Raw genomic sequence first — 21,969 nt, 5'->3', positions numbered from 1 at the left:
CAAAGGAATGAATGTAAGCAGAGGTGGAGCCAGTGCAGTTCAGTCGGGCCATCTTGCTCCACTGTACAAAGGGGTGGGCGGCCTTTTACTTTACGTCTGTGTCCAGGGGCCCGTTATCTCATAATCTGTCCATGGCTGTAGGCCAGCGGTCGACAAATAAGTCTGACATTGGGCCAAATTTTTTTCAAGCCGTTACATGGCGGGCCACAACAAAGTCCAATTATTTCAAATCTTTCTATACTTGCGCGTATGTTTAGCTCAGTCTGTACTGAGCAGGACTCCCGTTTGGAAGGTTACACGATCAATCCCAATTAACTGTGGGTATTTTTTTCTCTTTTGTTAAACAAATTGATTATAAGGACACTTTTGCACATGCTCACAATAAAGCATGTGCTGCAGTTTGTGTAACCTATGGACGTTTATTTTCATTTCCCTGAGGAAATTCAGGGGAATCCAATCACGTTTACTGATGGCTTTTTCAGTGGTGTGTCATGCAAGCCAGAGTCTCTTTTGAATGTCATTCAGAACTCTTCAAAGAAAAAGCTCTCAATAAACTTGTCATAAAGCATTGCTGCACAAAAAGTTCTTGCGCTTTTATTTTGGAGGCACAATCACTTAAGATGAAGTGGTTGTGTGAGTAACTGTAGCTGTCATGACTGAGATCTATTTCAGCACCAGCCGCTATCAATTTATTTATTTTTTATTTTTCTGCTATCAAAGCAATCTGGCCACAGGCCAGATATTATTGCTGACGGGCCGGTTCTGGCCCGCGGGCCGATTTGGAGTTATTGATATTATTTAGAATATTTAAAGTTGCTTATCTGGCATTCGTTTATTATAAATATTGTAACTGCAATAATGCACAGTTGATTATTGCCATAAACCAAGGCTTTGTTTGTTAATTAGTTTTAACAGATTGTCACAAAATTCGCAAATGCGCCCCTCTTCTTTGAATCTCTACTCCAGTCTTTTCTGGAGGAAGGAATTCCAGTTTCTAAACCCAAGAAACTGGAAAGTGTCACTTAACCTACCTGTAATAGTATGGTCTGTGCTGGATTGGTAACATGCCTAGGGTGTTTCTAACCCCCATTTGAGTGGGCATGGAAAATTAGTTAGTTAATGAAAATGTTTTAATATAATTCAAGTCCCAAACAGATTAATCATATCTGATACAAGTAGTTAGACTCAAATTAAAGGAGACTTGTGCAGATGTTCTATTCATGTTCATCAGCTTCTTCACTTCCCCTTGTCTCCGTTGTTGCCAATGCACTCTGATTAATGCTGGGATTCAAATGTTCAAAGGATCAACAGAAATAGTTAGTGTTTGTGCAGAATATGTGGCAGGCTGCAGAATGAGAGCTCCTGGAAGTGAAAAATTTCCTTCTCTGTATGATTAAACAGTCAGTAGAATTTAGATAATCGAGAATTGATTGTCACTAAAGAAGTGTCAAGTATTCAAAGAGTTGTTCAAATGCTTTTAGTGTATGATGGGAAATGCCTTTTCCTAATGGTTGCAATCGATGATATTTAAAATCATGAAGTCTCTGACTAATTGCATTCTCTTCTGCACCACAAAGTCATTTCACATGTCAAAGGCTGCACATTTCTGAGTTGATAATTCTAAAGAAACACATTAGAGCAGCTTATAACTCATACAGAAAAATGTTAACTTGTTATGCTATGAAGACGTGCAAATACTACCAACAAAATTCTTAAATTAATGGCTAGTGTTCTTTTTATTTTATTTTTTTATCTTCTAGAGCACTGAAAATCAATTTGGATTGTAAATATTCTGGATTCTTTGATTTTTTTTTTTTTTTCCCCCTTCTGAAATAATGTCAATATCAGGGCAATCAGTGACAGCTTCCAGAGACTTTATGATTGCTGGACAGATTAGCGGACTGTAGTATGCATCAGAGCCTCTTCCAGGAAATGACAAGTGCTTCAGCAATCAGAAACGCGTCTCCAGGAAAGGAAAAAACAGGCCCCTTTGATTGCAGCTTTCTGAGATTAAAAGACATCACACTGAGGACATAGCTGGTGAATTCCCAGGTGGGACAAAAGCACCCAAAAAGTGTGACAGAAATCTCATTGTGACATCATTGCTCAGGATGTTGTCGTGACAAAAAAAAAACATGGCACACCTGCAAGAAATCATTTCACTCACCATGTTGAATTCCTGTTCAGACACTCAAACAAAAATGATTTAGATTTGATAAGATGACTTTGTTGTTTGTTACAACATAAAGCATTTTCCTTTTGACAGATAAGCAGCTCAGAGTACAGTTCCTAAATATTTGGGTCAGTGGGACTTTGTACCATCAACCTGATGGCAATAACTGGAAAGGTTGGTTGAGGGGCTTTAGCTCCTCAGTGAAATTCTAAATGTTCCCTTAGTGGGTTACTTGTACTCGATACCTTTTGGTGCACATGCAAGATTTTCAATGTAAAGAAAAAAAGACAATGTTTAACATTCAATGTAATTCACTAAAATGTATTTGAGGCCTAACAAACATGTTCCCTTCCTCATGACATCCCTCTCACATTTGCAACTATGATTTTAAAAAAATCTGTTGCTGGAGTATAGCATGTTTCTTGGCACACTACTGCCACTTGTGCATCAGTGGAATAGTGTGAAACCACTGGCAGGAATGTGTATTGCGTGTGCGTCATTAGGCATGTGCACGAGAACAAACAAAACAGGAACCCACTCAAACATTAAAAACATTGCTCCATAGCGCTGCTAGTGGTCAAATCTCCACGGGGTGCCTTTTTAAAGCATTCTTTATTTGGCATATAACTAGAGATAAATAATTAACAAAGGGACACAGAATTTTCAATGCGACACACACAGCTGTCTCTTGATTTAAGTTAAAAAGTTTCAACATTACTCAGAATGTAAAGACAGATAAGCGGTATGAACACTGTTGTGTTTTCAGTGTTTCCCCTAGGATGGAGTTGTAGCAGCGGAGATGAAGCGAAAAATTTTGTGGCGGTTGTGCGTAGTATGTTTGAATATGTCTGAACCCCAACACAATGCATATTAGAATAGCTTAAAATGTCAGGGTTTTCCCATAATTTTATGTGAGGTTTAGATGAATATTTTGGTGGTGGTTGTGGTAGTCTTGGTCAGGGCGATTGGGGGTCCTCCCCCAAGCAAATTTCACATTTACAATGAAAAATATGCACTTTGACATCATATTATCATATATCATTATTTTCACCATATCTAATGTATAATTGGAAAAGCTAGAGCAGATAATAAATCTCTCCACAGTGATTTTACATTTCTGACACATGTTTGTGTATGTACATGTGTACAGCATGTTTTGTGCATCACCCCCTAAAACCCTGTTAATATGACCTCAGAATCATTCATTTTACAGCTTTTGCCATTTATCTGTAGACATTACAGATAAATGGCAAATCTGTACCATTTAGGCACCATGAGAAACCACCTCCCTTCTGAGGTGCATTTTATTGGCACATTAAAATACTAAAAGAAACGTCTCCTCATTAGCTTAAAAGGACTAGTTTGCATCACTAATTTGCTTTTCTGATCTCAGCTCCTTCAGTCACCTCCGTCCTTTTCCTAACAACCATTTTTTCAGACTCATCTGAAAAATAATGTAGGATGTACCTGTCTGTACAGGAAAGAGCTGTAGGCTACACCAGTTTAGTTTACATTTATACCTGATATTCTCAACTCTGGAGAACTATGGAGTAATAAAATACAACTACCAGTTACTTTCTATAAATTGACGCTAAGTTACATAGCAGCCAAAAGACGTAGCCGACTGTATAAGCTTCCCATCTAAGTTGCGCAGTCTGAAAGGGGGGGTGGGTGTAAGGTAACGCAAACAGGCTTTTGGAGTTACGCTGCTCTTATAACAGCACCTGTCACGTAGATGTCCTTTGAAGAATGAGGAGAGGAAGCGAGCCAAGTGATGAGTTTTACCGTGCTCGCATTGCGTGTGAGTGAAAATTAGTAGAGCATTGATTTTATAAGGATTGTGTGAAATTTTAGTAGTGGCTGTCATTTTTCAGCTGCGGTGGTGCGCCGCTGAATGCATATAGGGGAAACACTGGTTTTCCTCTGCTGTTGTTGCTGCAGTGGTCTGTGTGACAGTGGGACCAGAGGGCTCTGTGTGCGGGCAGCTGGCTGGCCTCCTTAGCTGAAAAATGCATTAAAGTTCTGCTTTTAAACGCTGTACTATTCTTTGTGGGGTTCATCAATAGTGATAAATGATCAGCATATATTTAATGAACGTTAACAGTCTTTAACATATTATTACACTTAGTAAAAGTAGGCTACCATTTCTTGAGATTCAGCAAAAACAAATACCTGCGCTGCAAAACGTCATTGACTTGATGGCGCTGTTTTTATTCACCTGTCTATCAAGTCAGCAAAAGTCAGCCAGTTATCTCGAACGCACCTGTTGACTACCAGTTATACAGCATGCTAACGTTGACAGCTGTTTTCCAAAGTTAACATAGATCCTTATTAGCTAGGATCCTTACATGCTTGCTAATAACTGTTTTAAAGATGGGTCTTTGTGCAGCGGTGTTTATGATACCAACCATTCAATTCACAGACGGGTCTGTTGTCCGTGTTTGCGAGATAGAGAGAGAGCGACCAAGTAAGAGGATGTGCGGAGCGAAAATGCGCTGCACAGCGCTGCAATCAAAAACGATTTTAAAATGGGTCACTAAATTTACTTGGGCGGCTGTTAATCTACCTGGGCGGCTGCCCAAGTAAAGCCTGTGTGTGGGAAACTCTGGGTTTGCATTATACATTTGAAGGTTGCATTCAGGCTGTCAAACTGACATGAAAATAAAGACAGAAGCTAAAGCCTACTGATAACAGGGTAAAAGTGAACCACTGCATCACCTGACAATTGTGACAAAGGACAATGAGATTAAGGATTAACACTGTTCCTGTAGGTCTCTATTACAATCATTAAAAACCAAAAACAGTAGGTTTATATAATGTTACATTCAGTAGTAAGTTAGGCAGCATCAGCTAACTAACATCACATTAGGAACAATCCACAGCCTAATTTTTTCTGGATTTGTTTTAGGTTTTGGAAAGTGAATAAATCGTATTCCTCCTTTCAACCTCTTTGGGTAGCGATTGTAATTATTACAAGTGCCCCAGGAACAGCGTTTGATCATATCTTGGAAAAATACAGCAAAAAAGCTAGAAAATGACTCCTTATAAATACGAGTCAATGGAGCGCTGTCATGAAATTGTTGGACCTCAGTTAGAGCAAGTCCTATACTGCTCTGTGATTAGCCAGCTTTGTATTTGGGCCATGGCTAAGTAAAGGGTCAACTGTTAGCAAGATCAATTTATTTGTCAACAGTGACAGTTTTGTTGTGAAGTTGCCATTAACAAATAAAGTTAAAATGAACACAGAGTAGAGTTCATATTTATCAGCATTTCACTGTCCAACAAATTTTTACACAATTTTGAGAGACACATGATGTTTGTTAAAAGGAAACCTTGTGAACTAAGAGCAGCCAGTGAGAGCCCAGCTTACAGTCTGGCTGTCATCTCCATATCAACTTGTATCCATACTGGTATACTGGCCTATGTGGCAGACATATGTTTGTCAGATAATTTAATTTTACATGTTTCCTTTACACTGGATATCATTTATTTATTGTTTATTCATTCACTGATGCCTTTGCAGCCATTTCGACATGTCATAGCAGGAAAAGCACAGGCGATGGTAATAACATTGAAGATATTCAAGTGTCCCAGTAAGCCCAATACCAGGATGCTGAAACTCAAGCTGATAAATGGAATTCAGCCCTCATTAATGTTTTTATTTACACCTGTGATTTTCTTACTGTGACATGTCAAAATGTCTTTCATGAAAAAGGCCTATTGTTATATTCACTCAATATTTATACATAATGCAAAACAATATTTACACTTTACACAGGTTTAAGTTGAATGTTTCTCCATGCCTTTATTTATGTTTTGTAAAAATTGCTGTGAATGAGTTACTAATCAATTTCAAGTTGTTTTGAAAACAAAAACAACGGAAAAAGACCTTTATTTTGAGCTACATTGGGTTTATAAAGCTTCCATATATTTTCTATAAACGTTGAAATATAAGTTTGTGTCCCAATAGAGTTGCAGTCTTTAACACAGGCACATAATTAACATGCTACTTTAACTGGGGTGAATAGAAATGAACTGATCCAGCCTATTGTAAGTGTGTTCAAGGAAGTCCTCACCTCTGAATTGAGTGGTAAGCAAATTCATAAAGCTACAAGAGGGAAATAATTAAACCTAAAAGCGTTTCATCTTCCACAAAAATGGGACCATTGATTTTTTTTTTTCATTTTTTTTTTTTTTTTTTTTTTCACTCAACCTCTTCTCATTTGTACTCTATGATCAGAGGAGTCTTTGTTTGGCAGGAAAAAAAGAAGGGGACCAAAGATGTGGGGAAGAGACAGGCAGGCTCATTATCGCCAGAAGCAGACATTCCGAGAATAAAAGTCATGTGACCTGTGTGGGCACACGTCTTATATTTTCTGGTGTGTGAAGACTCTTTGATTTGCTCTCACTTTCATATCGTAATGAACCATTCGGTCTCTCATGCTCCTATAACACTCCAGCATGTAGTGTGCTCAGCAGTTCTTCTTCCCTTCCCTGCCTGTAGTGTTGTCTGCTGGTCCCTGTGACCTGCTTCTGACCAGCGCTCATTTGAAGGATCATTCGCTTGTTCTGCTTGACGATCACCGGAGCGCTCATCTCAAGCTGCTGTGCGGTGTATTAATGAGCCAGTCCTGGGTCTTTCTGGCTCGTTGGAATCATCCATCAGCATAAATCCCCTTTAACAAGAGTGAAGAGTTTCAGCCCATCAACATGAAGGTGCTCATAGATCACAGGCTTCAACACCCCTTGGTGAAAAAATGAAAGATTCATTCATAATGCTCTTTCTTGGGGAATAAGTCACAGCAGTGAGCACATCACACATTTAGCTACATGAGAAAGTCTTACTACTGAATACAAATAAGTAAATTAATAGTCATATTTCATATTCAAATACATTTTGAAATTTCATTTGCTAGGTGTATTTCCTCCTGAGACCCTGCTGGTCACTGTCCATGCTAGCTAGTTTGATCCGACCTCCAAAGCAGCTTTATGTGAATTATACCAGCTATTTGATCTTTAATCTCTGTGCAGATCTAATTTTAGAGCCCACTGTAGATGCTCTGTTCTTCATTGCTGATCACCCATATCCAATTAGACACTGAATTTGACAAAAGCTGAGGAACTTTTGGCGTTTCTTCTCCTCAAATACTTTAAACTCCAAGCCTTAGTCATGCTCTGCTGACAGCTGATTAAAGTGCTCTATGTGCCATGTCCAGGGATAGAGGGTCTCCATTGCTAAACTTTGCTGAAAGGATGGCAGGCAGGGTGTTTATGTCCAAAAAGCAATCCTTTTTACAGTGAAGGGGGATTTTTAAAAATGTCATGAAATGAAAGTAATATTTCTGGCTTGTATTCCACCTCGACTATGGACATGATCTTTTGTCTTTTCACAATGTTGCTCTTCCAGGGAAGAAAACCACAAACATTATAAACAAATGTATTTGGGGATTAGGTTGACCTTTTTTTTACTCATTATTATCTAGCTGTTATGCTGTGTCCCCTAAAATATTTGTTTGTTCAGGATCAACATAAACCCTTGGGTAAAGCCCCAGTTCTGTGATCAGTGTACTGCGCCCTGTTTTCTCAACCGTGACATGATGGAGTCTACAGCTCGGAGTTCAGTCTGTGCTGTGTCTGACATTACTCATTATTCCCTACACAAGACACACTCAGTAGGTTTGTCGATAGAGAGAAGGGAGGTTTGGATATTTATTTATGATTTTAAGCTGCAAATTATGCTCAGAGGCGAGCCTACATTAGTGCTGGGTGTGGTAGCAGGAGATGAAACAAGATATCATATGATTCATGCTGTGTGCTGACTGAGCTGTTGTTTTCAAACTGAGAGCTTCAAAGCTCGCTTTAGGATTACAAGTCTGGTCTTGTCTTAAATGTCTCTGAAAAGTCTCAAGGTTGGATGGATTTCAAGACATCTCTGCTGACTCTGCCCCAAAGCAGACCAAATACATTTTTAGCCATGCTAGCAGCATGGTTCTAGAGATGGCAATGTCTGTGGGTTGGTCATTCAGCCCTTCACTTTGGTCCAGACTGAAATATCTTAACATGTATTGAGCAGATTGCCATGACAGTTTGGACAGAAGTTCATGGTCCCCAGAGGATTAATCCCACTGACTCTGGTGAGCCAATGATTTTTCCTCAAGCATCACAAGCAAGCTGACATTTTTATCTTTTTAGTGAAATTACTCAACAACTATTGGATGGATTGAATGCCCGAAACCTCTGAAATATCTCGACACTTTTTGCACAGTTCCCAGATGGTGTATCCAATTTTGCTTTGATAATCCCCCATCTGTACAAATAGCACATTCTTCAAGTCAACATTTAAATTTGTTCAGCACTTGCTTTATGACTAAATACTTAATTATTACTTAATTATTACCATCAGCCTCGCACTGCACTTTGTGTTTACGGCTAATTAGTAAATGTTAGCATGCTTATCCACTAGACTAAAATGCATGTTGGCATGCTGATGTTTGCATTTAGCTCAAAGCAACACAGTGCCAAAGTACAGAGCTGCTTGTCTTGTCTTGTTAAATTTAAGAATGTGGCTGTGTCCCAAATCACTCCCTCATTCACTCATTCACCATTGTCTATTGAAAGACAGTTTATTCAATAATGAGTAGTAAAATGAGATTTCGGACAGTTAGTAATAATCACTGACAGGTGCAGAGTCGTACAGTGGTAATTTTTGCATTGTGGGATCGTTAACACAAAGTAGTATGCATGCCATCGACGTTACTTTTTTTCATTACATTGTGGAATTTGTTTTGAGGGTACCATATATTGGATATGTTTACACACAGGCTTGGTTTTATTAGATTAAATGGTGGACAGTTAATATACTGCATACACTAGTAGATCGGGAGTAATATTGGAGAGTGGACACAGCCTGTGTTTTTAATTACCTTTTATTACCTAGCCAATGGTTTCCATAGAAAAACTGACTAGCTGAGACTTGAAACCTGTTTGAGATAGGAAAATCCATCACAGCAAACAGCATTTCTACTTTTTGGCCAAGCATTTTCACAATTAACCAGCAAATGACAACCAACATGGAACATCCATACATAAGTGTCATTTACACTGGCGATGCTGGGGACATGTCCCCACCGCATTTTGAAATGGCTGATTTTGTCCCCATCATTTTTGAGAAGCATTTGTTAAAAATGTTCTGAAAAAGTAGCTTGCATCAAGAAATGTTAACAAATAAAATGTTTTGAGAAAGTTTTATTTGCACTACAAGAAAACATGCAATGGAATTTAAATATAGAATTATAGCTGCAAACAGCACTCGGCGGGCCCTCGCACGTGTAGCACATCGAGGTGTGAGGTGGCCGCATTGCAGATTCTGGAGCATTGCCGGTGCAGCTGTGAATTTGCCACGCGCTTCGGACGCTGCCAAAGGTGTAAAACGTCATTTCCTGTGTCCCCTTTGTGGCGCTACAGAGCACTTGGCGCTACAATAACTGAATATTGGCATGTAGATGTGTTCGGGGCGGAACTGTTATCAAGTACATAAATTTTGGTACAGATTTGATCTTGTCCAGTGAAGTAGTGACAACTTCCGGTTTCATGGCGAAACATGGAAGTTCGCTGCCACGCCACGGATACACCGTTGAAGGAAAACTCACACACTTTACAACACATCACATCATCACAAAATCAATGTGTTAAGGGTTTTCTGAAATAGTTTTGAAGTAGATATAGCCAACCTGCAAGAAGTGCTTCATCACAGCATAAAGGTAGTCACTTCCTGTTGCCAGCAGGTGGCGCTTTGACTATGAGTGAATACTGGCTTGTAGACGTGCTCAGGGCGGGACTCTTAGCAATCATATAAGGTTTGGTGCACATGTGAGCATGTACACTGAAGTTACAACAACTTCCTCTTTCATGGCGAATCATATATATTGGACGCCACATCACACCACAGGCATGCCATTACATGAAAACTCCCCATTTGTAAAAATGGGATTAGTCAGTGGGATTAGTCTGCACAGCAAAAATCTGAAGTCAGTGGGACTAATTATCTAGGAGGAGTTCGATAAAGTATGGAATGTGTAAATCATCCAAAAATTACCATAAAATTAAAAATGGCCGACTTCCTGTTGGCTTTAGGGCATCGTTTCAAGAGGCTTTTTGGTACATCTGGACATGATACATATGCAACAGAAATTTCATATATGTAGGTGAAATGTGCGGGCGGGGCTGCTTTGTTGAAGGTCACTTCCTGTTGTCTGCAGGTGGCGCTATGACTATGGGGGAATGTTGGCATGTGCATGTGTTCAGGGCAGGGACTCTCATTAAACGTGTAAAATTTGGTACAGATTTGAGCATGTATGCTATACATGTGAGCATGTATATTGAAGTTAACTTCCTGTTTCTTGGCGAATCGTCTATTTCCGATGTCACACCACAGGCACGCTCGTGGACGAAAACTCACCGTTTGTACAACTTTTAATCTGCAATGGGTTTAGACTGCACACTTCAAAAAATTTGAAGTCGATCAGACTGACTCCCTAGGAGGAGTTCGTTAAAGTACAAAGTGTGTAAATCGCCAAAAATGACCATTAAATCCAAAATGGACGACTTCCTGTTGGGTGTGGGGCATTTTTGTATGTTTGGACATGATACACGTACCACAGATATTTTGTACACGTAGGGGAAACTTTGGCCGGGGGCTGATTATGTGCCAAGTTTGGTGGGTTTTTGAGCATGTTTAGGCCCCCAAATATGAGATTACTTTGCAGAAAAATAATTCCTTCAGTTCCAATAGGGACCTCGCATGTTTCATGCTCAGGCCATAGTTACCTACTTTGCTTTAGATTTGTAATGCAGGTTTTACTGACATTTAGCTCATTTAGATGTGGTAACTTTGACTGTATTTTGTTGTCTCTGACTTCCTCTGTCATAACTCATTTAAGATGACAACACATCTGATCAAACAGCACAGCTGTTGTCATTAACCTGTTCGTTTTGTCTGATGCTGTGTTGGCCAACATTGTTTTTATGAGCCATGATGAAATTAATATTCGTTCCGTTTTCTGACAAAACTTGAAAAATCTGTAAATTAAAAACTATATTGTTAATTCCACAGTGCACTTGCAAGTTGTTTTTTTATTGTAAAATGTCTCGCTTCTAAGGGCTCCGTATCAAGATTGTTTATGTTTTTAAAAAATTACTGTTGGCCAATAATATCCACATCAGTGTCACCCTCAAAAATCCAGTATCGATCCTGCTATGCAACATTCACAAGTAAACTTAACTCTTCAGAAATGTAAACTAAGCTCTTAGGGCAAAATAGACCCAGCTCATAAAGACAATGGGGGAAAAGAGTGGTGAGCAAGACGTTTATGTCACAGAGCTAATTGACATTATCACACCGGCTGAACGTGAGGCAGCTGGATGAAGTGGTCAGTTACCGTTAGAAGCCTTCAAGTGTTTCTGGCCAGAAGTCATAATAAAGATGCTGAGTGTATAATGGATGTGCACCCTTAACTTTATTTCACAGTACTTTGTCTGAAAGCAGATAACATAGTATTAAGAAATAAAAAACACATTTTGTGCTCTTGTTTGTTTTGATGCACTTGAACAACAACTGCTGATCTCTCTAAATGTTTTATCAACACTTTAAACTCTTATTAGACACAGAAGTGCTACAATATGCAGTATAAAAACATGTTGCTAAATAGCTAAATGAACTAGAAACCTGACAGCTCTCAGAAGATACTGAAATGCTTTTATAAAAATAACAACAAATGGAGACAGTATTAACACTGACATAAAACAAAAGGAAATTTACACTTGTACACATATCCCAAAATCTTAAGGCGGTTGAAATATTAAGTCAGACAACCAAGTTAACACTTAATGAAGTGCTTACATAACACATCAGGCTCATGAATGCTTCATTTCACATTAATGAATAATAATGGCGTCATGACACAGTTACATGAAATGGATGCAGCTTTATGACACAGAAAAATACAAATGGGCAAACTAGTGCCTGCAGTTATACTTACATACTCAGTGTCTAATGGAACAAATAAGAGTCGATAAAAAAAAAAGTCACCAGAGAAATTAATTCCCTCGGGTCAGCTCTGCTATCAGATTGCAGACTCTGGTCCTCACCCAAACACACAGTACATAGAGTATGCCTGCCCTGCTTTCTTGTTTTCCATTCATAGATACTGAAGTGTTTAAAATGAATTTCCACTCAAAGGGACTGCTGTTGATATGCACTTTTTTGAGTGTGCAAAATATGCCATTTGAGCTAAACTGAAGTTACATAAAATGCAGCAAGAAACAAAATGGAAAAGAATAGTTTGCTTTGTTTAAGCACCAACAATTCAAAGTTGTATTAGGATTGTAGCTTCATCCAACATAATAATAAAGTGCTAATTGGTTTTATTTGAATTTATGAATTGAGGACCAGAATAACTGTGTTTCCCATCCACCTCTGTATGCATATTTTCAATGCATACATACAGACAGACAAAACCTGAGTGAAAATTACAAAAATAAATATCTCAAAGAAGTTTTTATGCTGGGCTGCGGTGGAAAGGTTGGTGTGTTTTAAAGAAAGCAAAATACAGTGGCTCTTTTAATTATCTTGTTGCACCCTCTTCTGCAATGGTTTCTTTAGACCAGAGAATTTAGGTTAAAGTTTTGTGCTAAATTTGGATGGAATTTTGACTAACAAGAGCAGGAAGGGAAAGCTAGAAAGAAGACCTGCTGATACTGATACTGAAATTCTTTTGTTTCCTTAAATTGAAACGGATTATCATAATTAAGATCACAGTTTACCTAAATGTATATAATAACAGTCTTTTGGGTGTTTTTTGCCTTTATTGAAGATAGACAGGAAATGTGATGGAGAGAGAGGGGAGGACATGCAGCAAATGAGCCGAAGGTCGGATTCGAACCTGTGCCGCTGCGGTAACCGCAGAGTGGGCTAAGTTTCACCTGCTGAAACTTAGAGTTCTCTGCTTTTTAATAAACTCATATCCTACATTGAGAGTACATTTACAGTTACATTCATGAATATGTAATGAATCATCATGAGCCTGTTTGGATTAAGTTATATAAACATCTTACAAAGAAAAAGCATTAAGTCTTATATTTACTCAAAAAACAAAAAATCATGATATACAAATTCACAGCCAGTAAGTCAGAGGATTCAGTTTCACATTCTCAAATTTTACTCTAGCATGTTGATATTCGTCTGGTACGTAGCTTTCATAATATACAAAAAGATTGAACAGCCTAGCAGGTAAAAACAAAATGAAACCTTTCTGCAAGCAACAAGGCCCATCCAAATACCAAACCACTTTCCTGCATTTATCGGATCAGACATAATGCAATATAATACACTGGAAGAAATATAGAAGCAATTAATAGCATTAAATAAATATTTCCTTACATAAAAGCTGCCATAGACAGATCAGAATATGTATCTGTTACATTCATCCATCGGGCTCTCCTGCAGGGAAGAATAGCTGTCTGTACCTAAACAACAGGTGACAAAGTACAGCTGCCTTCCCTTTGAAATGTTAGTGATTAATAGTAGGCTTTTAATATCCTGGATGCGGATATTATTGTTTCCCAATGTTTTCATTTTTGAAAGATAACTGATACAATAAAAAAGAAAGAAAGTCAACATGGACCTGCTGCTCTATGTTCATACGATTTCCAGACTGTGCAGAAATATTGTAAACATTTCAGCTTTTTCTACTTTGGTACTAAAGATACAAATGATGGTTTATGAAACTGATGACTGAGACCTTCATTACAGCATGTAATATACTGCATCTTGCCTGTATGAAGTCTATCAGATTCCATCCAGTGAATACTGCTTTGTGTGATTAAGGGGACATAAAAACTGAATCCATCTGTATCTTGTAAATGCATGTAAAAGCTTAAAAAAAATTTAAAAAACAGGCGGTGAAGGTTAAAATGACAAATGATCTGACAGGTTTAAAGATGGACATGCTGTTCTTCAGCCACAAGTTATTCTAAATGAACAGCGCTCCGTTTGATAAACCTGAATAATCCACTAATACTTTTCCATTTACACAGCAAACATTGCAAATATAGAAACCCATATCTGTACATAGTTTTACTGAATTAAATATATGCAGGTAGGGAAGAAAAAAAGTTCTTTTTGAATGAAGGGTCCAAGTAGTTCCTCAAAAAAATATTGAGGTTTCAGTTGACATATCTTCATATAATAGTTTCATATTACACAACAGCAAATCCACTGTCACAGGACTTGGCCATGCGATACCCAAAAACCTATAATCCATTGTAACATATATTATTAATTTGTAATATATATTTTACCTTTAATAGATAAAAGTTTTCCCAATGAATGATTTACATAATAAGACAAATTTAAAGAATCTTGACCCCATTTTCCTCACAGTTAAAAGAGAACGTGATACATATGAGGGAGTAGTTGATTATAATATGGAAGTATCCATTGATTCAATTGTCAGACAAGGTTCTTGTGTCATTTCTGCAATGTGTGGTCCATTTTTAAAAACACCTAAAGAGGTTATGATTTATGTTGGGCTGATACACCTTTCCAGTAGTCTAAAATATCATGCAAGTCCTCATCCTTTGCAAACTGGACTTTCTTACGCAGTGCATGGCCTGCAGCCATGTACTCGTCATCTTTGTGCCGTTTCCGGTGGAGTTTAAATCGCTCCCAGATACTGTGTGATGGTTTGCAGTAGTATTCGGGACTGGAGGAGTAGCTTAGATTGTGATACTGAGATGGCAGCTGGGAATATGCTAAGTCTCTGGAGCGGGAGTGAGTAAGAGGCTCCAACATGGAGGACTTGTGGCCATCAGGTCCTTCAAGCTCCTCTATCTGAGCATCAGGATATGAGTGCCGGTGGTCACTGTATTGACGCATCTTCTCAGCCTCAGCCCTCAGGATGGCGGCAGCAGGTGTTACTGTGAGGAGAGTCTCTCCTGTTGGGGAGGCTTTCTCTATGTACTTGGATTCAGAGCGATAAGGCCTGGGGCTTCGCATGGGCCCTCCTGTGGCAGTGCTGGGCCTCTTTGGCGAGACATCAGAGGTCCGATGCCTCTGCAGAGAATGGTGGTAGCTGTCCTTATACACTGGGGACAGAAGGCCAGATTTACTCTGTGGGTGTTCTGATATTAGTACGAGCTGGGGCTCTGCAGTGGACACTGCTCCAGATTTCACCCCTTGGAAAGAGGTGGATTCTGACTTTAGAGCGTCTATACAGTTGTTAATTATCTGATTGACTTTATCCACCTCTTTGGCAATGGTGGAAATCTCTGCCACCGACCCCTGGCTATTTCCAGCCATTCCTATGTCACACTCTCTGCGTTCATGGTGGTCCACGCTTCGCACATCCATGTAATTGCCTTTCATCATTTTAGGTGTATCACTTATCTCTTGAAATTTGTACTGCTCCATTTCACCTGCAGATGGTAAATACGGCATACGTGCCATGCTCTCTCCGGCCAACAACTGCTTCTGTGACATTCGAGAAATAGTCCCTCCCTCCAGTTCTTGTCCATATTTGAGTTCCATTATATTTTTCTTCAGGCTACCTGCTTTTTTGTGCTTTTCATCTTGCTGACGCTTTCTTCGCAAGCAATAGTAGACCACACCTAGAAAAATAACCATGCTAAAGAGGCAGCCTAAAATTGTCATAATGTAGTGAGTAGCAGTTGCATTGTTTACAACTCTATCCTTTCCATTCCAAGGGCCAGTAGTGATTGTCAGACAAGTGTGGTTGTGTCTAAGAGAATTACGTATCGAAGCAACACAGTATGTGTAGTTAGTGTGGGGTTTAAGGTTTTTTAGTTCAATGTCCTCCTTTATATCTTTCAGGTTTTGAATATCGGTGAAAAAGCTGTTGTTGTACAGAACCAGGATGTACATCTTCTTGTATGGATGAGGAATCTGAACTGTGATGGTGGCACCTGTATTCGATACTTGCTTCAGTTTCATCAGGGGGTTTACTTCCACATCATTGTATGTTGTACTGATAGTAATGTCTTCTGGTTCTGTGCCTGAGGGACAATCTTCCAGCCCACAAAGTGTCAAGTCCGGTGGGGGTGTTGTGGGCTCAGTGGGTACAGGAATAAATGGTGTCACATAGTCATCAGTGCATACAGTTGTGAGCATGTGAAGCGCATTTCGATATGTTGGATTGTTAGGATTCTGGCTCAGTAAACTATAACCAGAGACGCCAGGTGGGGAGTCGCAGACCATCCGCTCATTCGTCCTGTTAGGGAAAACTGAGAGCCATTTGACAAAACCAAGTAATTCACACGAGCAGTTGAAAGGGTTGGTGTACAGCTCGCAGGTGGTCAGTTTAGTCAAACTGGTAAACGTGGACCCGTCTAACTGCTGTATTCGGTTCATGGAGAGGTCAATGTTCTCAATGTTGGGGCATTCCCAAAAGGCATTGGGTGTCACAGTCTCAATCAGGTTTGCCTGGAGGTAGAGGTACTGCAGCTTTCCTAAACCCCGGAGGATCCCCTCTGTCAGGTTCCGCAACTTGTTGAAGCCCATTTGAAGGACTTGTAAGTTAAACTGAGCAGAAAAGGCGCCATCCTCTATGTAGGAGATTTCATTCTTTGTCAGGTTCAGGTAGGTCAAGTTGGCAAAGCGACTAAGGGCAGAATATTGGATACTTTTGATTTTGTTTTCATTCAGACGAAGGTCCACAATGGTGCTGTTGATATGCTGTGGGATGGCCTCATAAGGTGGTTGGTTTTGGCTGCAAATTGCAAGCCACACAAAGCCCTTTTCACCCTCAATTAACCAGCAGTCTCCACTGACTTTGCCAATATGAGTCAAATATACAATGGCTACAGACCAAAACAAGGCACTCGTCACCATGCCTAAGCTGCAGGCCATTGGTGCTTCTCTTAGAGTCATGTGCTGCTCCAAAACAAATGAGAGGAGGGTGATACCGCTGTGATTTCAGTACAGCCAAGACGATCCTGTTGGAAAATCAGCTGGATGTTCAACTGTTCTCAGGGCCAGAAAAAAGCCTTTTATTTGTCTCCTCTTCATTGATGGCTGGTTTGTCCCCATATACCAATCAGAAAAATGTTGAGTATCTGCCCTTATACTGAGTTTCTGTCATTGAGGTTTGTCTGCAGCGAGCTTGTGGTGATGCTTAAAAGAGATTTCACAACCTCAGGTTGGCTTGTGCTTTTCTCCTTAAAGGTTACCATCATTAAATGATCTCATCTTATTGTTTCTGCCACTGTCCTTTCTGCATCTCCCTCATGTGCACGGAGGAATAACCTGCAATATAAACAAAAGAACACATAGCTGACATTAATTACATTATATCAAAACAACAAATGTACTTATAAATGCATATGGTGGTATTGAAATGTTAGACTCAAAGCCTAGGATTCATGTTTACTGCAGGCTCTCCTTGGTCATGCCCCACTAATTCTTTTGTACACAATTTAAGACGTGTTTGCAGTCCCTGTGGCAGACTGCAATTTAAGGAAGCTGTTGGCCAATTACCACTTGACAGGTTGGGAAAAGCAGGGTCCCTGTTTGCACACCATTAATCTCAGGACTGTGAGATGCAACTGAGAGAGGCCAATGTTAAGAAGCTGCATTAAATCAATTATCCAACACGACATGTAATGGCACTTTGGATCAATGTAAGGATTTTCCTCTGAAAACATTCATGCATAAATTAAAATCATTTTGAGCAAGGGAAAGGAGGGAAATTGTGCTGAAGGTGTGATTACTGGGTCGCGCTAAATTAAATTAAGATCTTTTGCAAAGGGAGACAAGCCATGGTTGTACAAATTGGAACAACAGCCCTTTCTGCCTAATCTACTGTAGCGGCCACTACAGAAAAAAATCCCCAAATAATTATTTTCTTTTTTTCATGCTTTTTAATCTTATGTCTCAAATACAAATTGCAGTATATGATATCCGTACAAGCACTTGGTTTGCTTTCAAATACTCCATATGGTTTTACTGTTTGTGCAGTTTCATATAATAACACAATACCAGTTAATGGACTTCTAAATGGTTGGAATAGGCCACCGGATAATGTTAAATGCTACTAAAAGTGGAGTAGAGAAGAGTCAAAGTCAGCAAACTGACTCTTTCATGTCAATTGCAGAACAGTATTTATCAAAAGTTTGCAAACATTAGCGAACATTTGCCACCATAAACTACTGCTCCTAAGTATTAAGGCTGCAGCAAATAAAAGTGTATTGAAGTTAGCAGGGGTGTGTGTTAATGCTTATGTGTTAAACTTTTAATTTGTGAAAGAATGACTTTGCTATTTGTCTGTCAAAATCTACATAGTGTTGCTTTAAAGTGTAGAAATAAGAGATTAGATCTCCTTTCAGTAGATGGATTCAGAGCGCAACCTCACTATTACAACGCCAAGTCACTCATTATTACAGCCTTCATTGCAGCATTTAATTGTGGAAGGGTCAATGAAATGCTGCTGACAGGGAAATAAAAAAAAAAACATGCTGCTTGCTGCACAGTTATGAAGTAGTGGTTGAATGACCGGCCACCAGTAATAATATGTATTTTGAAGCAATTTGTTGAAATTGATTTTAGCATGCAGCAAAGAGGATGTTTATACTCAATTACAGGTTGAATGATGTCCGTGTAGAAACAGAAGGTGCTTTTGTGTGTTATAGAGCATGACTCTACACAACAGGGACAGTCACTGTAAGACTAGAATAAATGTGACAGTTTATGGCAGATAGAATATACTTCAAGTTGAAATTGGCCATCGTGGCCCCAAAGACCATTCCTGCTGTCATTTGACCTTTCTCTGAGTTTATCACATTGCAATCACATGAGTATTGTGGTTTTCCTCATCACACATCAAGTTGGGGATACAAGTGTGTGCACTTAAACATAATCACTGATTTTGTCTCCTTTGTTTGACCCTAAACGGAATGGGACTTTGGATGATTCTGCAAAAAACCCCAACACAATTAAAAAATCTTCCTTTCTACAATATCCGTGCATGGCAACTACAGTATAGTTAATATTGGGGAACGGTCGTGGTAATTTAACTATGGTTAAGATTTAGTTGAGGAAAATAAAACACATGCAGAACAGGGAACTGAACCTAAACTGTGAGATGTTGCGTATATGAATGTATATGATCCCTAGGTTTCCTCGGTCCACCTAATAGGAATTCAATCCCAAATTCTGCTTGCAGTGAGATGGCACTGCTAACCACTGAGCCACTCTATCACCCAATAACAAATCCCTCTGCTTTTCACATTTAATATTCCCAAACAAATCCTAAAACATGACAAAAGCCTACAGTACATAAGAACTGCATGCTTCATGTTACAGTAAAACTACATGAGAGCTTTAACAGAATAATAACTAATAACAGAATGATTCAACCTCATGCTATTGGGAGAAAAAAAGAGCAGGAAAAAATATCCCAACCCTGAATCATCTCCAACACGAAATACTGTGTGCTGATAAACAGATACACTGGCACATTGGTATTGTAATCTCAGGCTTTGTATGTTTCACATAGATTTGGGTTGGCCTAGAGGGTGAGATTATATGTGAATCTATAGCTCATAGTTTAGCCTATTTGTGCTTTATATTCCACAAATTTACTGTAAACGAGGAAGCTGACAAGTCTTCATTGCCAATTCACTATTTCTGCTTTCCCATTCCCACTCTTTAGCAAATGTGGTAGTACAGCAAGCTGCTTTGCTACAGTGTGTGTGTGTGTGGTGTATGTAAAAGCCACTTTCAGTCAGCTCTAATATTTTGTTCAGTGGCAGTCAGCATGAAGATTTTATTGCAATGTGAGTATAACAAAAAACTGAGGGCGGACTGACCCTGTCACTGAACTTTAGTCCTGTGCAAGTACAGCTTTCTGAAAGGCTGTGTCCATACACACTTAAAAGTGCATGGCCCCATTTTTGTTCAAAGGCACATAAAAGACAACACTTTAAAACACAAATGGAGGGCAATTCTGGCGCATAGAAACCGTTTTTAATTGCATTCTGTAATCGGGCTGAGATGACTAAGTAAAAGCACTGGTCAGCTTTTCAAGTACAGATAAAGAGGGGAAATAAATGCAGTGGTGGAGGACACGGCAAAATAATGCCAAAGGCTGCCATTACAAAACCATGTTCATGATGACAAAGGAGCATCGGCAGAGGAGCATTGAAGAAAAGAACCCTCTCAAACCCCCTGAGAGGAGAGAGGGTCCAAATCAAATGTTCCATGAAATGAATATGGAAAATACAGCTCTGCAGAATATCTGGCAAGGTAAAGGATATCTTAAAGAAAAACGGTGTGTTGTTGTTATTCTCCAGTTTCTGACCTTTATCACAAATACCGCACGGCAGAGACTGAGCTCATCTGACCTGACCTCCGCCTGCTCACAGCGTGGCACTGGTGCAAGATCTTTTAGCGGCTAAGTGGAAGTTTAAGTTAAAGCTGGGAAGTCGCCCCTCATTTAGAATTCAATGGCAGTGGGGTTTTTTCGACATTGACTAACTCTAGTGAGCCTCCAACTAATTCACTGCCTTGCTGCTAAAAACCATGCATAAATTACAGCCAGGGTTGTTCCCCTTGTTAGAGTAAACACAAATACACAATCATGCATACACTGATATTTTATACTGTAGCTTTTGCATGACATGATTTTGCTTTCAAACACTATATCTTAACTTCCAATGAATCCACAGCATATGCCAACAAAAACAAAGCCGGGGGTGTTGAGTTGTTTGGGGATAAACAAAGCAACCAACTACAATAAAATACATTTTTAGTGCTTTGATTTCATGCAAATCTCATCACACTGTATATTCAGAACTTCAATTGAGCCTAAGGCATCCAGCCTTGTATGTTGCCTTATAAGAGCTTAGGTCTATTCGCCACCACAGACCCACTTTCCATAATGGCAGCAATCTGTATGGTCCAGTGCTAGCCCTGAGTGCAGCAGGCCAGAACACCCAAGGCATCAGAGCTGAGTATATTCCCCTATCAGACACAGGCAGCCATTCCACAGTCTCTTTTCCATTTTGGCTATATGCGGGGTAATGAAGGCTTTTCTTTTTCTTTTCCTCTTCTGTGGAAAACCTATTGAAACCCTGCTGTTGAGGAATGATTCGAACACAGTCTTGTAAATTTCTGCTCCAGTTGCTCAGGGCCTCTTCATACTTCACTTCTACTCAGTAAATCATTGGTTCTGTTTTATGAAAGAAGACTACATAGGGTTCCCACAGTCATGAAATTCCTGGAAAAGTTTTGAAACTTTTTTTCCAGGCCTGGAAAGGGTTTTTAATTAACAGAATGTTTTGTAAAAAATTTTAATACATTATTTTGGCCATTGTATTGGAGTAGGTGATAGTAGGTGATAGTGACATGTTGGATAGAACTTTTAAGGGGAAGCTTGCACTTGCAGTGCTTCCCTGTGTCTGGCTGGAGTCTTTTAACGTGACGCAAAGAAACTTCTTCTCTCACACAGCCTCAGGAGTGCTGCTCAGCCACAAGAGCCAGTGCTTCAAGGCAAACTTTGACAGAAGCTCGTATATTATATGCAAACCCACCAGACTGCACCTCTCCACCCTCTCTGGCTATCTCAGCCTCTCAGTCCCTTTCGGTTTGCCAGTGTGTCTGTCCAAACAATTTAACCATGCATACTAAACGAATATTTCTCTGTTCTATCTTCAAGTGTCTACAAAAGTGTGATATCAAAGGATCTGTTTTTACAGTTTGAGGCCTTGCTTTTTCTTGTTTTGCC

The 21,969-nt window shown here is 39.4% G+C and overlaps 1 protein-coding gene across 1 annotated transcript; it reads right to left on the bottom strand.

The window, feature by feature from the left end:
• Positions 1-14,744: 14,744 nt before the first annotated feature.
• elfn1a (extracellular leucine-rich repeat and fibronectin type III domain containing 1a) lies at positions 14,745-17,145 on the bottom strand. The gene has a single exon (XM_046041591.1). It carries the CDS (start codon positions 17,115-17,117, stop codon positions 14,745-14,747), a length of 2,373 nt encoding a protein of 790 aa, XP_045897547.1. The 5' UTR covers positions 17,118-17,145.
• Positions 17,146-21,969: the final 4,824 nt, after the last annotated feature.

This window comes from Micropterus dolomieu, linkage group LG02, assembly GCF_021292245.1.
Source record: "Micropterus dolomieu isolate WLL.071019.BEF.003 ecotype Adirondacks linkage group LG02, ASM2129224v1, whole genome shotgun sequence".
In the NCBI taxonomy this organism is placed as follows: domain Eukaryota; kingdom Metazoa; phylum Chordata; class Actinopteri; order Centrarchiformes; family Centrarchidae; genus Micropterus; species Micropterus dolomieu.
The sequence above is the reverse complement of the archived record's forward strand: the minus strand, read 5'-3'. Positions and strand labels throughout refer to the sequence as shown.

Bases quoted from the DNA above. Each gene is read 5' to 3' on its own strand.
- elfn1a (XM_046041591.1), bottom strand. From the start codon at position 17,117: ATGACTCTAAGAGAAGCACCAATGGCCTGCAGCTTAGGCATGGTGACG.